Here is a 16,635-nt window from a genome sequence, read left to right as displayed (position 1 = left end):
AATATAGAACATACTCACCGGACCAAGATGTTGTCACAGTTTTTTCTGGCCAGAGCAAGCCCCATTCCATTGCCAATCTGTTATGTTTTTCTTGTGATATTTAAAACTATCATTTCCCCTTAGGTAGCCAGACAAAGTCACGGAGTGGTTTCAAGATGATCTATTGAGAAACTCCAGTGCTTTAGGACTCTGAATAAGTCTCTCAGACCAGTCAGGGTGCAGAATTCAGAAATACACAAGCAATTATAGTTTCAAATTCAATGACAAATAATGAGCAAATACCAATAAAAGTACAGGAGCTATCTCTATCCACTTGCAGTTATTGATTAAGGTTACATCATGCATACGTAAGAGTGTAGTGTCCAATTAAAACTTGTGCATGTTATATCATCAAGAAATGATAGCTATATCTCTGGCCAATGGTCTATAAACCTTCTTTTCCATTGTTCCTTGTTCTAATGGGCAAACATGAGCTGAAGCTGCACATCAATTCAATGGTTCATGACTCTTATCTGGGTCTGCTTTAATTAAGACCTGTGCTTTTCACATAGCTTCCCCTCTGTGACTGAGATACAGCTTACAGCTTGTGTGATTTTTAAACTTGTGAGATTATTAACCCTTTCACTCCACATAAGTAGTTGTGTTATTTTGTTATCTTCCCGAAAAACCTGCAGATGTGTCACCTTAGAGATGTGACAAAGGAATCAGATATGTAAGAGAGAAAAGGGTGTTTGGAAAGTTTTAATTTTGAATTTGAGGATGATCAAGAGAGTTTACACAGTCATCTAAGTCAGAGAGTTTGCCCGGGGAGCTGACTGAGGTGCTAACTTTGGAAATTCTTCCTTCTGAACAAACTGCTGCTTTTTATTCTTTTTCTTTTCATTTCAGTAGCTCTTTTATCTTTAAACCATAAGATTATAACTCAACATTTGTTTCCCCAGTTAGTTAGCTATTTGACTTATCAAATCAACAAGTAACGTGAGACAGACATGTGTTGTCCATGACTACATGTGGGAATGTGTGGAAAACATCAGAATCACGGACAGCCAGAAAAAGCAACTTGTGCTCAGAGTTGCTGAGCTGGAGTCTGAGTTGCAAACATTGCGAAGGGGAAGAGTTCTCTGGACACTCTGTTCCAGGAATCAGAAGCTAACAGTGGGTCCATGGTCAGGAAAAGGACGATGTGGCTGCAGGTCAGAAAGGGACGAGGAATGAGCACATAGTGATGGAGGAGCCTCAGCCCCTGACTCTGTCCATTGGGTACAAGCTGCTTGTTACCTGTGTGGATGAGAAGCAGGGTGGGCAAGTAGAATGACCCTGGCATCAAGGTGAAGGATGCCATTTCCAGTGAACGGAGAGTAAGAAGCTTCATGATAGGAGACAGTATGGTCAGGGGCGTAGATACCGGACTTTGCAGCCAAAATCCTGAGTCTGTCCAGGGCTGGGGTTCAAGACTTCGTATAGAAACATAGAAGCAGCAGTAGACCATTCGGCCCTTTGAGCCTGCTCCCCCATTCTTTTTGATCATGGCGGATGTCGAAATCTTGACTTCTGAGTTTGACTTCAACACAAACACACATTAACACAAGATACTTAACCGACAGATTGTCTTTAGTTTACTTGCTAGCAAGGGCAGGGGGTTTGACGCAATGGGTCAAAAAAACCAGTCCCCCAAGAAAATCATCCTGGTTTATACAATTCTACAGCTCACAATCAGCTGGACACAATCCAATCAAAAGTGTTACAAATGACATACATTATGTATTGATCCAATAGAATGAAATACTGAACAACCCTGATCTATGTGACCATGATACCTCTTGGGATACCCCAATATATCATCTCTAAGCCTTGGTGAACTATCCTTTAGTCACTTAGTCAGACATCATGTCTCTATTTTGATAGCAGCCTCTCAAAGCATCTTCACTAAAACAGTCTCACATGGGCATCCTTCACTTGATAAAAGGGGCCTTAGTATTTTATGGCCTTGTCAGAGAAGTTAACTGAATCTCTGTTTTAATTAGAAACTGTGAAGGCCGCTTCATTAAAACTCACTCGTGCATCAGTTGTTTCTGATAAGTTGTCTGGTGAGGCAATTAAGTGCCCTTTATGGCCTTGTGATTCCAACAGTTGAGTGCTTTAAAGGAATGTATTTAACTCCTATTTAGTATCATAGGGCACTCTGTAACTGTTCACAAGTTAAACAACCTTTGTTTAACTTCTAAAAATGTATAGAAGATATATTTATAAGTGTGGACTAATTAAAGGTATTGCATGTACCTTTAAAACTACAAAGTATTTAAAACACCTAATTACATAAGAACATAAGAACTAGGAGCAGGAGTAGGCCATCTGGCCCCTCGAGTGTCCTCCGCCATTCAATAAGATCATGGCTGATCTTTTTGTGGACTCAGCTCCACTTACCCGCCCGCTCACCTTTACTGTTTTTCTGTAATTCCTTTACTGTTCAAAAAATTATTTATAGAATCATAGAAACCCTACAGTACAGAAAAAGGCCATTCGGCCCATCGAGTCTGCAGCGAACCATAATCCCACACAGGACCTACCCCCATATCCCTACATATTTACCCACTAATCCCTCTGGCCTATGCATCCCAGGACACTAAGGGCAATTTTTAGCATGGCCAATCAACCTAACCCGCACATCTTTGGACTGTGGGAGGAACCCGGAGCACCCGGAGGAAACCCACGCAGACACAAGGGGAATGTGCAAACTCCACACAGACAGTGACCCAAGCCGGGAATAGAACTCAGGTCCCTGGACCTGTGAAGCAGCAGTGCTAACCACTGTGCTACCCTGCCGCCCATCCTTGCTTTAAAAACATCCTTGCCTTATCCTTCCCTATCCTTGCCTTAAAAACATTCAATGAGGTAGCCTCAACTGCTTCACTGGGCAGGGAATTCCACAGATTCACAACCCTTTGTGTGAAGGAGTTCCTCCTCAACTCAGTCCTAAATCTGCTCCCCCTTATTTTGAAGCTATGCCCCTAGTTCTAGTTTCACCCACCAGTGGAAACAACTTCCCTGCTTCTATCTTATCTATTCCCTTCATAATCTTATATGTTTCTATAAGGTCTCCCCTCATTCTTCTGAATTCCAGTGAGTATAGCCCCAGTCTACAAAGAACAAAGAAAATTACAGCACAGGAAATGGCCCTTCAGCCCTCCAAGCCTGCACCAACCATGCTGCCAGACTTAACTAAAACCCCCTACCCCCTATTCCCATCCTATTCATGTATTTGTCTCTCTATTCCATTCTATTCATGTATTTGTCCAGATGCCCCTTAAAAGTCACTACTGTATCCGCTTCCACTACCTCCCCCTGCAATGAGTTCCAGGCACCCACCACCCTCTGTGTAAAAAATATGCCTCGTACATCTCCTTTCAACCCTGTCCTTTGCACCTTAAATCTGTGCTCCCTAGTAATTGACTCTTCCACCCTGGGAAAAAGCTTCTGACTATCCACTCTGTCCAAGCCTCTCATAATCTTGTAGACTTCTATCAGTCACCCCTCAACCTCCGTCGTTCCATTGAGAACAAACCAAGTTTCTCCAACCTCTCCTCATAGCTAATGCCCTCCATACCAGACAACATCCTGGTATATCTTTTCTGCACCCTCTCCAAAGCCTCCACATCCTTCTGGTAGTGTGGCGACCAGAATTGAACACTATATTCTAAGTGCGGCCTAACTAAGGTTCTATAAAGCTGCAACATGACTTGCCAATTTTTAAACTCAATGCCCTGGCCAATGAAGGCAAGCATGCCGTATGCCTTCTTGACTAACTTCTCCACCTGCATTGCCACTGTCAGTGACCTGTGTACCTGTACATCCAGATCTCTTTGCCTATCAATACTCTTAAGGGTTCTGCCATTTACTATATATTTCCTATCTGTATTAGGCCTTCCAAAATGCATTGCCTCACATTTGTCCGGATTAAACTCCATCTGCCATCTCTCCGCTCAAGTCTCCAACCGATCTATATCCTGTTGTATCCTCTGATGGTCCTCATCGCTATTCGCAAATCCACCAATCCTTGTGTCGTCCACAAACTTACGAATCAAACCAGTTACATTTTCCTCCAAATCATTTGTATATATTACAAACAGCAAAGGTCTCAGTACTGATCCCTGAGCAACGACACTTGTCACAGCCCTCCATTCAGAAATGCACCCTTTCCACTTCTACCCTCTGTCTTCTTTGACCAAGCCAGTTTTGTATCCATCTTGCCAGCTCACCTCTGATCCCATGCGATTTCACCTTCTGCACCAGTCTGCCATGAGGGACTTTGTCAAAGGCCTTCCTGAAGTCCATGTAGACAACATCCATTGCCCTACCCTCATCAATCATCTTTGTCACTCATCTACTCCCTTTTCCCCAGGGTGGAAGAGTCAATTACTAGGGGGCATAGGTTTAAGGTGTGAGGGGCAAGGTTTAAAGGAGATGTACAAGGCAGATCTTTTACACAGGGAGTAGTGGGTGCCTAGAACTCATTGCCGGGGAGGTAGTGGAAGCGGATACGGCAGTGACTTTTAAGGGGCGTCTTGACAAGTACATGAATAGATGGGTTTAGAGGGATATGGTCCCCGGAAGGGTTTTAGTTCAGTCAGGCAGCATGGTCGGTGAAGGCTTGGAGGGCCGAAGGGCCTTCCTGTGCTGTAATTTTCTTTGTTCTTTGTACTCAGTCTCTCTTCATAAGCCAACCCTCTCAACTCCGGAATCAACCTAGTGAATCTCCTCTGCATCCCCTCCAGTGCTAGTATAGCCTTTCTCAAGTAAGGAGACCAAAACTGTACACAGTACTCCAGGTGTGGCCTCACCAGCACCTTAGAAAAACCTACAAAAGGTTCAGGGAACTAGGTACTGTTAGAAATCTAGATGAGTATACGACTAGTAGGAAGGAACTTAAGAGGGAAATTAGAAGAGCAAGAAGGGGTCATGAGAAGGCCTTGGCAGACAGGATAAAGGAAAACCCCAAGGCATTCTACAAGTATGTTAGGAGCAAGAAGATAAGATGGGAAAGATTTATGAACATCTGGAGAGGAATAGTGTGATCAGAAATAGCCAGCATGGCTTTGTCCGAGGCAGATCATGCCTTACGAGCCTAATTGAATTTTTTAAAGATGTAACTAGACACATAGATGAGGGAAGAGCAGTAGATGTAGTTTATATGGATTTCAGCAAGACGTTTGATAAGGTGCCCCATGCAAGGCTTATGCAGAAAGTGAATGGGCATGGGATACAAGGGGACATTGCCTTGTGGATTCAGAACTGTCTTGCCCACAGAAGGCAAAGAGTGGTTGTAGATGGGTCTTTTTCAGCATGGAGGTCAGTCACCAGTGGAGTGCACCAGGGATCTGTTCTGGGACCCTTGCTCTTTGTGATTTTTATAAGTGACCTGGATGAGGAAGTGGAAGGATGGGTTGGCAAGTTTGCTGATGACACGAAGGTTGGTGGGGTTGTGAATAGTGTAGAGGGATGTCAGCAGTTGCAACGAGACATAGATAAGATGCAAGACTGAGCGGAGAAGTGGCAGATGGACTTCAACCCAGATAAGTGTGTGGTGGTTCATTTTGGCAGGTCGAATAGGGTGAAAGAATATAATATTAAGGGTAAGACACTTGGCAGTGTGGAAGATCAGAAGGATCTTGGGGTCCGGGTTCATAGGACGCTCAAAGCAGCGTCGCAGGTAGAGGCTGTGGTTAAGAAGGCGTATGGAATACTGGTCTTCATCAATAGAGGAATTGTGTTTAGAAATCGGGAGATAATGCTGCAGCTGTATAGGACCCTGGTCAGACCCCACCTGGAGTACTGTGCCCAGTTCTGGTCGCCTCATCACAGAAAGGATGTGGAAGCAATAGGAAGGGTGCAGAGGAGATTTACAAGGATATTGCCTGGATTAGGTGGCATGCCTTATGAGGATAGGTTGAGAGAGCTAGATCTTTTCTCCTTGGAGAAGCGAAGGATGACAGGTGACTTGATAGAGGTGTATAAGATGTTGAGAGGTATTGATAGAGTGGATTCTCAGAGGCCTTTACCCAGGGCTGATATGGTTGCCACAAGAGATCACAGGTTTAAGGTGCTGGTGAATAGGTACAAAGGAGATGTTAGGGGTAAGTTTTTCACTCAGAGGGTGGTGGGTGCGTGGAATCGGCTGCCGGTAGTGGTGGTGGAGGCGAATTCGATGGGGTTTTTTAAGAGACGTTTGGATAGGTTCATGGACGTTCGTAACATAGAGGGTTATAGGTAAGCCTAGTAGGTAGGGACATGTTCGGCGCAACTTGTGGGCCGAAGGGCCTGTTTGTGCTGTATCTTTTCTATGTTCTGTGTTATACAGCTGCAACATAACCTCACTGTTTTTAAACTCCATCCCTCGAGCAAGAACAAAGAACAAAGAACAAAGAACAATACAGCACAGGAACAGGCCCTTCGGCCCTCCAAGCCCGCGCCGCTCCCTGGTCCAAACTAGACCATTCTTTTGTATCCCTCCATCCCCACTCCGTTCATATGGCTGTCTAGATAAGTCTTAAACGTTCCCAGTGTGTCCGCCTCCACCACCTTGCCTGGCAGCGCATTCCAGGCCCCCACCACCCTCTGTGTAAAATATGTCTGTCTGATATCTGTGTTAAACCTCCCCCCCTTCACCTTGAACCTATGACCCCTCGTGAACGTCACCACCGACCTGGGGAAAAGCTTCCCACCGTTCACCCTATCTATGCCTTTCATAATTTTATACACCTCTATTAAGTCTCCCCTCATCCTCCGTCTTTCCAGGGAGAACAACCCCAGTTTACCCAATCTCTCCTCGTAACTAAGCCCCTCCATACCAGGCAACATCCTGGTAAACCTCCTCTGTACTCTCTCCAAAGCCTCCACGTCCTTCTGGTAGTGTGGCGACCAGAACTGGACGCAGTATTCCAGATGCGGCCAAACCAACGTTCTATACATCTGCAACATCAGACCCCAACTTTTATACTCTATGCCCCGTCCTATAAAGGCAAGCATGCCATATGCCTTCTTCACCACCTTCTCCACCTGTGTGACGTCACTTTCAAGGATCTGTGCAATGAAGGACAAAGTTCCATTTGCCTTCTTAGTTAGCTGCTGCACCTGCAAACCAACTCCTTGTGATTTTTGCACAAGGACACCCAGGTCCCTCTGCACAGCAGCATGCTGCAATTTGTTATCATTTAAATAATAGTTCATTTTGCTGTTATTCCTACCAAAATGGATGACCTCACATTTACCAACATTGTACTCCATCTGCCAGACCCTCGCCCACTCACTTAGACTATCTCTATCCCTTTGCAGACTTTCAGCGCCCTCTGCACACTTTGCTCTGCCACTCATCTTAGTGTCATCTGCGAATTTTGACAGACCACACTTGGTCCCCAATTCCAAATCATCTATGTAAGTCGTAAACAATTGCGGTCCCAACACTGATCCCTGAGGCACACCACTAGTCACTGATCGCCAACCAGAAAAACACTCATTGAGCCTCACTCTTTGCTTTCTGTTAGTTAACCAATTCTCTATCCATGCTAATACATTACACGTAACACCGTGCACCTTTATCTTGTGCAGCAGTCTTTGGTACGGCACCTTGTCAAATGCCTTCTGGAAATTCAGATACACCACATCCGCAAGTTCCCCATTGTCCACTGCACATGTAATGTTCTCAAGGAATTCCACCAAATTAGTCTTACCAATGGGACAATTTATATCCAGATGTCTCGCTATTTCTTCCTTGATGAAAGATTCAAGCATTTTCCCTGCTACAGAAGTTAAGCTAACTGGCCTATAGTTACCCGCCTTTTGTCAACCTCCTTTTTTAAACAGTGGCGCCACATTTGCTGTTTTAAAATCTGTGGGGACCACTCCAGAGTCCAGCAAATTTTGGTAAATTACCACTCGTGCATTTGGTATTTCCTTGCCATCTCTTTTAATACACTGGGATGCATTCCAGCAGGGCCAGGAGACTTGTTAGTAATTACAATTACGAACAAACTTGCTCCCCATTGATTTAAAGTGAATCTACATCTAAGTTGATTAAACAAAAACCCTCACACTGCCTGGCAATCGCCCTTTATTTTATATCATTCTACACTGATCATCAAATTCAATATCCTGATCCCCTTCTTCCCCCCACATCCCTTGATCTCTTTAGCCCCAAGAGCTATATCTAGTTTCTTCTTCAAATCAGACAACGGTTTGGCCTCAACTACATTCTGTGGGAGTGAATTCCATACATTCACCACCCTCTGGGTGAAGAAATTTCTCCTCAACTCAGTTCTAAAAGGTTTCCCCCTTATCCTAAAATTATGACCCCTAGTTCTGGACTCCCCCACCATCAGGAACATTCTTTCTGAATCTACCCTGTCTGACCCTGTTAGAGTTTTATAAGTTTCTATGGGATCCCCTCACTCTTCTAAACACCAGTGCATAGAATCCTAACAGGCTTTGTCTCTCCTCATATGACAGACCTGCCATCCCAGGAATCATCCTGGTAAACCTTCGCTGCATTCCATAAATTATAGGAGCAGAATGAGGCCATTGAGCCCATCGAGCCTGTTCCGCCATTCAATCATAGCTGATATCTTTCTCAATCTCATTCTCCCGCCTTTTGCCTGTAACTTTTGATCCCCTTACCAATCAAGGACCTATGTATCTCAGCCTTCAATACACTCAATGAACTGGCCTCCATAGCCTTCTGTGGCAAAGAATTCCACACATTCACCACCGTCTGGCTGAAGAAATTCCTCCTCATCTCGGTTCTAAAGGGTTGTTCCTTTACTCTGAAGCTGTGCCCTTGGATCCTAGTATCTCCTACTAGTGGAAACATCTTCCCCACGTCCATTCTATCCAGGCCTTTCAGTATCCTGTAAGTTTTAATGAGATCCCCCCTCATCCTTCTGAACTCCATCGAGTACAGTTCCAGAGTTCTCAAGCATCAAGCTTTTCATTCCTGGGATCATTCTCGTGAAACTACCCTGGATTCTCTCCAAGGCCAGCACATCCTTCCTTAGGTGCGGGTCTCAAAATTGCTCACATAATTCCAAATGTGGTCTGACCGGAGCCTTATAAAACTTCAAGCCCCTGCTTTTGTGTTCTCGTCCTCTTAAAATGAATGTTAACATTGCATTTGCCTTCCTAACTACAAACTCAACCTGCAAGTTAGCATCAAGAGAACCCTGAGTTCCCTCTATAGCCAGGACATCCTTCCTCAGATAAGGAGACCAAAATTACGCACAATATTCCAGGTGTGGCCTCACCAATGTCCTATACAATTGCAGTAAAACATCTCTATTCCTACACTATACTTTTATGTTTCTCCCCATGGCCAGAGAGGAATCTGGAGTGGGAGGGGGAGGATCCAGTTATTGTGGTTTTTTTGGGAACCAAGGATACTTGGAGATTGGTTCTGTATGGAGGCATTTGTGCTCTGAAACGCTAGAAAGGTTGTTATCTGTTGATTGTTACCTGAACAACATGCCAATCTGGCACAGAGTGTGACAGATTTGTGCCTCAGGGTGGTGTGGGCATCAAGTGCCCAGGGGTAGGGAGCTGCACCTTTAGCATGGCTGGGGGCTACAGTCCTGCCAAAACCTACAACTGATGCATTAGTCTTTAAAAAAACAAGACACTGGGTGAGGCAGTGGAGGGAGGTGAGAGATTGGAGGGAGACGATGGATTAGAACATAGAACATAGAACATTACAGCGCAGTACAGGCCCTTCGGCCCTCGATGTTGCGCCGACCAGTGGAACCAATCTAAAGCCCCTCTAATCTACACTATTCCAATATCATCCATATGTTTATCCAATAACCATTTGAATGCTCTTAATGTTGATGAGTCCACTACTGCTGCAGGCAGGGCATTCCACGCCCTTACTACTCTCTGAGTAAAGAACCTACCTCGAATATCTGTCCTATATCTCTCACCCCTCAATTTAAAGCTATGTCCCCTCGTGTTAGCCATCACCATCCGAGGAAAAAGGCTCTCAATTTCCACCCTATCTAATCCTCTGATCATCTTGTATGCCTCTATTAAGTCACCTCTTAACCTTCTTCTCTCTAACGAAAACAACCTCAAGCCCCTCAGCCTTTCCTCATACGATTTTCCCACCATACCAGGCAACATCCTGGTAAATCTCCTCTGCACCCTTTCCAACACTTCCACATCTTTCCTATAATACGGCGACCAGAACTGTACACAATGCTCCAAATGCGGCCGCACCAGAGTTTTGTACAGTTGCAGCATGACCTCCTGGCTCCGAAACTCAATCCCTCTACCAATAAAAGCTAACACTCCGTATGCCTTCTTAACAACCTGGGTGCCAACTTTCAGGGATCTATGCACATGGACACCGAGATCTCTCTGTTCATCCACACCACCAAGTATCTTACCATTAGCCCAGTACTCTGTATTCCTGTTACTCCTTCCAAAGTGAATCACTTCACACTTTTCCGCATTAAACTCCATTTGCCACCTCTCAGCCCAGCTCTGCAGCTTACCTATGTCCCTCTGTAACCTGCCACTTCCCTCTGCACTGTCCACAACTCCACCGACTTTAGTGTCATCCGCAAATTTGCTAATCCATCCTTCCACGCCCTCATCCAGGTCATTAATAAAAATGACAAACAGCAGTGGCCCAAAACAGATCCTTGCGGTACACCACTAGTAACTGAACTCCAGGATGAATATTTCCCATCAACCACCACCCTCTGTTTTCTTACAGCAAGCCAATTCCTGATCCAAACCACTAAATCACCCTCAATCATTGGATTGGAAGGAGGCAAGTGAGTAGAGTGAGGCGAGGGGGTGGAGGGAGGTGAGTGGGTGGAGGAGGGCATGGGGATGGAGGGAGGTGAGTGGGGCAGCACAATAGCATAGTGGTTAGCACTGCTGCTTTACAGTGCCAGGGTCCCAGGTTCAATTCCGGCCTCGTGTCACTGTGCAGAGTCTGCACCTTCTCCCCGCTTTTGTGTGGGTTTTCTTCATTTTCCTCCCACAGATGCGCGGGTTCACTGGATTGGCCATGCTAAGTTGACCCCTAGTGTCAGGGGATTAACAGGGTAAATATGTGGGGTTATGGGAATAGGGCCTGGGTGGGATTGTGGTCAGTGCAGACTAGGTGGGTCAAATGGCCTCCTTCTGCACTGTAGGGATTCTATGATTCTACGATTCTATGGGTGGAGAAAGGTGAGGGATTGGAGGGAAGCGAGAGATTGGAGGAAGGTGAGGGAGTGGAGGAAGGGAAAATGCAGGATGTAGAGATTTGAGTAAAGGCGGGGTAAAGTGGGAGGGGCTGGGTTCAAGTGGCAGAGTGGGAGGGGCAGAGTGGGCGGGGCTGGGTTCAAGTGGCAGAGTGGGAGGGGCAGAGTGTGAGGAGCAGAGTGTGAGGGCAGAGTGTGAGGGGCCAAGTGTGAGGGGCAGAGTGTGAGGGGCAGAGTGTGAGGGGCAGAGTGTGAGGGGCAGAGTGTGAGGGGCAGAGTGGGAGAGGCAGAGTGGGAGAGGCTGGGTTCAAGGGCCAGAGTTCAAGAGGCAGAATTGAAGGGCAGAGTGGGAGGGGCAGAGTTGGGCACCGGAATTTTACCACCCCACCTGCCATGGAATCGAAGAGGACAATGGAAATGTCCGTTGACGTCGGGCAGGATTTTCCAGTCTCAGATTAAGCGAAGCCATAAAGTTACCCGCTGAGAGTTCAAAACTAAAACTGTCTCCGTGAATAATAATGAAAAGATCATTAGAAACCTCAATGTCGATTGTTCAAAAGATTCACAATAAGAAAATAATAATGGCACCAATTGAGAGAAATGGCTCTGATCTCCACAGGGAGAGTTCATTGGCTTGAGATGGGGCATCCGCCCCCCTCAGAGGGCTGAGCGCTCATTTCATTGGTCGGCAGCTCTCTAATCCCAGCAGCACCTGAAGCTGTGGGGCACAGAGCTGGAATTCTAAGTTGACCCCACACTGAATCCTGGGAGTCCAGGAGTAGGTAATGTGTCTCAGGGCTGGAAGAAGAACTGAAACCTGAGGGGTGGGCACAGGTGGTGGGGATGTTGCATGGTGGCAGAGTGGTTAGCACTGCTGCCTCACAGCGCCAGGGACCCGGGTTCAATTCCAGCCTCGGGTCACTGTATGTGTGGAGTTTGTACATTCTCCCCAGTGATCCATCTTCTTCCCATGGTCCAAAAATGTGCGAATTAGATGGATTGGCCATGCTAAATTGCCCCTTAGTGTCACGGAGACTAGCAGGGTAAATACATGGGGTTATGGGGTTCGGGCCTGGGTGGGATGGTTGTCAATGCAGGCATGATGGACCGAATGGCCTCCTTCTGCACTGTAGGGATTCTATGATGTTGGAGGAGAAGCTGGTGGAGAGAACACCAACTGGGGACGGACCCTGTGAGGGTGTCACCTGATGTTGAAATAAGGTCCCCCACTTTTCTCACCCGAGGGCTGAACAAGCTGTCTCACCCCCTCCCCACTTCCCTCTTCCCCCCATGCATGACCTTGAACTCCACCCACCAGCCTGAACATTGCCACTGGCTGGGAAATGGTCCTTAAGTAATCATTGATTGGCCACTTAGGGAACTGAATAGGAGTGAGGGTGGGTGGAATGGCCTCGACTTTGCTTATCCCACTGTAAAATTGAGGAGAGATGGGGTGGACGACAGCCCAGTGGGAAGGACATTTGCGGAATTCTACAGGCAGTCACTCATCTCCTGGAAAGCCACCAACGGGGCAACATCCAATTCTGCCCCATGGTTCCATCGTGGCCAAGGTCAGGATATAAATATTCCAGAATACATCTGGAAAAGAAAGGTAGGATGGGAAAAGAGGAGTCAGAGTCTGAATAGGAATGGATAATGCAAGGGGATTAGTGTCAGTGTGTGCACAGCTGATTCATGTGTCTAGTGTGTGGCTGAATAGCGTGGAGATGTTTCCCATTTTTGTGTGCTACTTTGATTCTCATTCTCAGCCCAGACCATTGGCTAGTAGCAATGTGAAAGAGCGGGAGTCAAATGTATAAATCTCTCTGTGTCAGTACACAGCCTCTTCATTGGCAGATCCTCAGCTGTGTCTCCTCATGGTGACATATGGAAACAGCCCCAGGTTAAATCTTCAGAGGAACCCGAAGGAGCCTCAGGCCCCAGGACACGAGGTCACCGGCATATGGACACATCCTGATACTCATGAGCCAACCTCCCAGCTTTGGGTGGTTAGCTCCACTGCCTTGAGCATACTGTGGGAGAGTTGTAGGCTAAGGGAGTAAAACCGTGCCAACAAAACTCAGTAACAGTTTTAACAACACCAGGTTAAAGTCCAACAGGTTTATTTGGTAGCAAAAGCCACCAGCTTTCGGAGCGCTGCTGTTTCATCAGATGGAGTGGAAATCTGCTCTCAAACAGGGTTACTGTGTTTACCCCAGTCCAACGCCGGCATCTCCACATCAACAAAACTCAGTGGCAGACAGATATCTGAATGTATCATCCTTCCAGCAATGGCTGCAAGCAAGCTAATGCCACACACAGTTCATGGCATTCCGTTGGGCATAACCAGGATATTCAGGCAGCCCAGGCTTTTCAAAAATGTTGCCCAGTCTTGTGGGCTTTCCAGTTTTGCTGCAGAAGGCGGACATAACATTGGGACAGCGGCGATGAGTGATAAGGCCAACTCGATTGGCAGAGTGAATGGGTTCTTGTTGCAGGGCAATATCAGGGATCGTTTCTTTTATATTTTAATTTATGTGTCCGTTCATATTTTATTTAGTTTCAGTGTAATACATGCAGGGTACATAGAGCAAGCCCAGAGAGCCAGGCCTCACCAGAGGGAAGAAAAGGGTTAACACAGACAGCTGGAGGTCTGCTCCGCTGACAGATAATGATTAATATATGTTACCTACTCCTTACAATTGTAATGCGCAGAAGATCTTTCTGAGTTATCACGACAGTGGGAGAACCGGCATTGAGACAGCCAGGCTCCATACTGTCTAGGGAGATCATAGTCTTCTGGTAAACACGATCACCGAGCAGAGTGGGGGAGCAATTAACACATCATTGTAGATCGGTTGGGCAAACACAACACTTTGACATTATAATCGGGTAAACAGGAAGTGTCCAGAGAGATGATTAGCAGGGATGAACTGAACAATGTATTTGCATGATGAGATTAAATTATATGGAGAGCGTACAATGTACTTTTCTGTTACCAGGATGTTGCCCTGGTATGGAGGACATTAGCTATGAGGAGAGGTTGGAGAAACTTGGTTTGTTCTCACTGGAACGATGGAGGTTGAGGGGCAAACTGATAGAGGTCTACAAAATTATGAGGGGCATGGACAGAGTAGATAGTCAGAAGCTTTTTCCCAGGGTGAAAGAGTCATTTACTTGGGGGTATAGGTTTAAGCTGCGAGGGGCAAGGTTTAAAGGAGATGTATGAAGCAAGTTGTTTACACAGAGGGTGGTGAGTGCCTGGAAGTCACTGCCAGGGGAGGCAGTGGAAGCAGATACGATAGTGACTTTTAAGGGGCGTCTTGACAAATACATGTATCCAACTTGAGGAATTAGTACGATAATATAAAAATTTGCAACTCGGAAAAGTATAATAGCCTGTATGAATCTACAATGAGCAGAGGGAACTCGCAGCCGCCTGGGATTTCAGGCCCGAATTCATCTCTCCCTCATGCATGTGGAATAAAAACTTTTCTTGAAGTTCGACATGGTCTCCAAGGCTCCACTTGTTTTATTTCCCGGCTCAGGTCACTGTCTGTGTGGAGTTTGCACATTCTCCTCGTGTCTGCGTGGGTTTCCTCCGGGTGCTCCGGTTTCCTCCCACAGTCCAAAGATGTGCGGGTTAGGTTGATTGGCCAGGTTAAAAAAAATTGCCCCTTAGAATCCTAAGATGCGTAGGTTAGAGGGATTAGCGGGTAAAATATGTGGGGGTAGGGCCTGGGTGGGATTGTGGTCGGTGCAGACTCGATGGGCCGAATGGCCTCCTTCTGCACTGTAGGGTTTCTATGATTTCTATGATACAGTGCTATGGGCTGTCTCTGGTTGTGGGAGAGACCATCGTGCCCCAATGGTCAACCAGCACCTACCTCAGGTTAGGCAGTCACTGACTAGCAAGGCACAGTCTACCTGTTTCAATGGGCACTTAGAGCTTAGTCTCTGCTCAACAAATGGATGGAATTCCATTGCGCCAGGAAAAAAAAACAATTGAAAAAAAAAATGCCAACTCTTCGATAGGCAATGCAAACGTCAGGATCACAGGACTGATAGACAATTTGTAGCTTGCTAATCATTGCCCATAATGCAAACATGATGGACATGGAAATTGATAGGCTGAACATTGAGGTATCTTCCCTAGGAGAGACCCGGCTCAGCCAGAGTGGATCATGGAAAGGAAAACATGGGCGGAACGGTGGCACAATGGTTAGCACTGCTGCCTCACAGCTCCAGGGACCTGGGTTCGATTCCCGGCTTGGGTGAATGTCTGTTTGAAGCTTGCACATTCTCCCTGTGTCTGCTTGGGTTTCCTCCAGGTGCTCCGGTTTCCTCCCACAGTCCAAATATGTCCGGGTTAGGTTGATTGGCCATGCTAAATTGTCCTGCAGTGTCTCTGGATGTGTAGGTTCAAGGGATTGGCGGGGTAAATGTGTGGAGTTGTGAGGATAGATTCTGGGTGGGATTGCAGTGGGTGCAGACTCGATGGGCCGAAAGGCCTCCTTCTGCTCTGCAGGGTTTCTATGATTCCTAGGATTACACCTTCATCTGGCAGGGGAAGGGTTCAGAGAGAATATGTGAGCAAGGTGTAGGCTCCAATACAAGGAACTCAATAATAGATTCTCCCACAAATAGTTCAGAACGTGTTCTTGACATTCACCCTTTAACTCAAACATGAGGTCCTCCTGCCTCAGATGTTATGATCAAGGAGAGAGAAATGAGAATAGGCAGAGACTACTTCAGTTTTGCTGCTTTGTACAATTAACACGTTCTTTCAGAACAAACCATGTCACAAGTAGAGAACATTGTCACCAGCTGGATCTGATCATCACCAGATGTAACTGAGCATCATCTTATTACACACAGTGACGACAGTGTTGACTCTGCTCCAGGTCACTCCCTGGAAACGTTTTCAACCTGGGTGTGAAATTCAGTGGCGATTTCCAGGCTGAAAGAATAAATATTTTAAAATACAAAGTCTGATGTTTCACTGAGCTGGGAATTGCAGTGAAAACTGGTTTCAAAAAGGAGCAAAGTTTCCAGCTGACATTTCAAGGATTTGATATCAGAGAAATGGCTGAAATGGAGGATTTTAAATGTCTCCATGGAGACGAGCCAGTGTGTAACATTTCTGAAATTTTTTGTTAACAATAAACATCTTGCTGTTATTTAGCTGCAGTCTCCAAATCCTTCGACCCGTGTGTAAAACACAGAGTTCTGAACCAGCCATGGAGGAGCACAAACTGTGTGGGGAATCTGTGTTCTGATTCGGTTCAATGTGATCAGAGTCTTGTTCTTGGATGGTACAGATTCAAAAGGTAAGATCCAGGGGAAATCTCTGTTAAACCCGTCAATGAAACAGCAAAGAGACTGGGATCATCATTCAGAG

General features: G+C 46.1%; 1 protein-coding gene across 1 annotated transcript in view; it reads left to right on the top strand.

The window, feature by feature from the left end:
• The window catches only part of LOC144486752 (uncharacterized), a gene marked incomplete at its 5' end in the record, with an annotated part of 241,995 nt that overhangs the window by 142,285 nt on the left and 83,075 nt on the right, over positions 1-16,635 (top strand). Inside the window, one exon of the mRNA XM_078204779.1 lies at positions 16,426-16,564. Within this exon, the coding sequence (XP_078060905.1) occupies positions 16,426-16,564 (139 nt within the window). The remainder of the gene's footprint in view (positions 1-16,425; positions 16,565-16,635) is intronic.

The sequence above is a fragment of the Mustelus asterias genome, unplaced genomic scaffold (genome assembly GCF_964213995.1).
Source record: "Mustelus asterias unplaced genomic scaffold, sMusAst1.hap1.1 HAP1_SCAFFOLD_448, whole genome shotgun sequence".
Lineage (NCBI taxonomy): Eukaryota > Metazoa > Chordata > Chondrichthyes > Carcharhiniformes > Triakidae > Mustelus > Mustelus asterias.
Note: the sequence above shows the minus strand (reverse complement) of the source record. Positions and strands in the feature narration are given on the sequence as shown.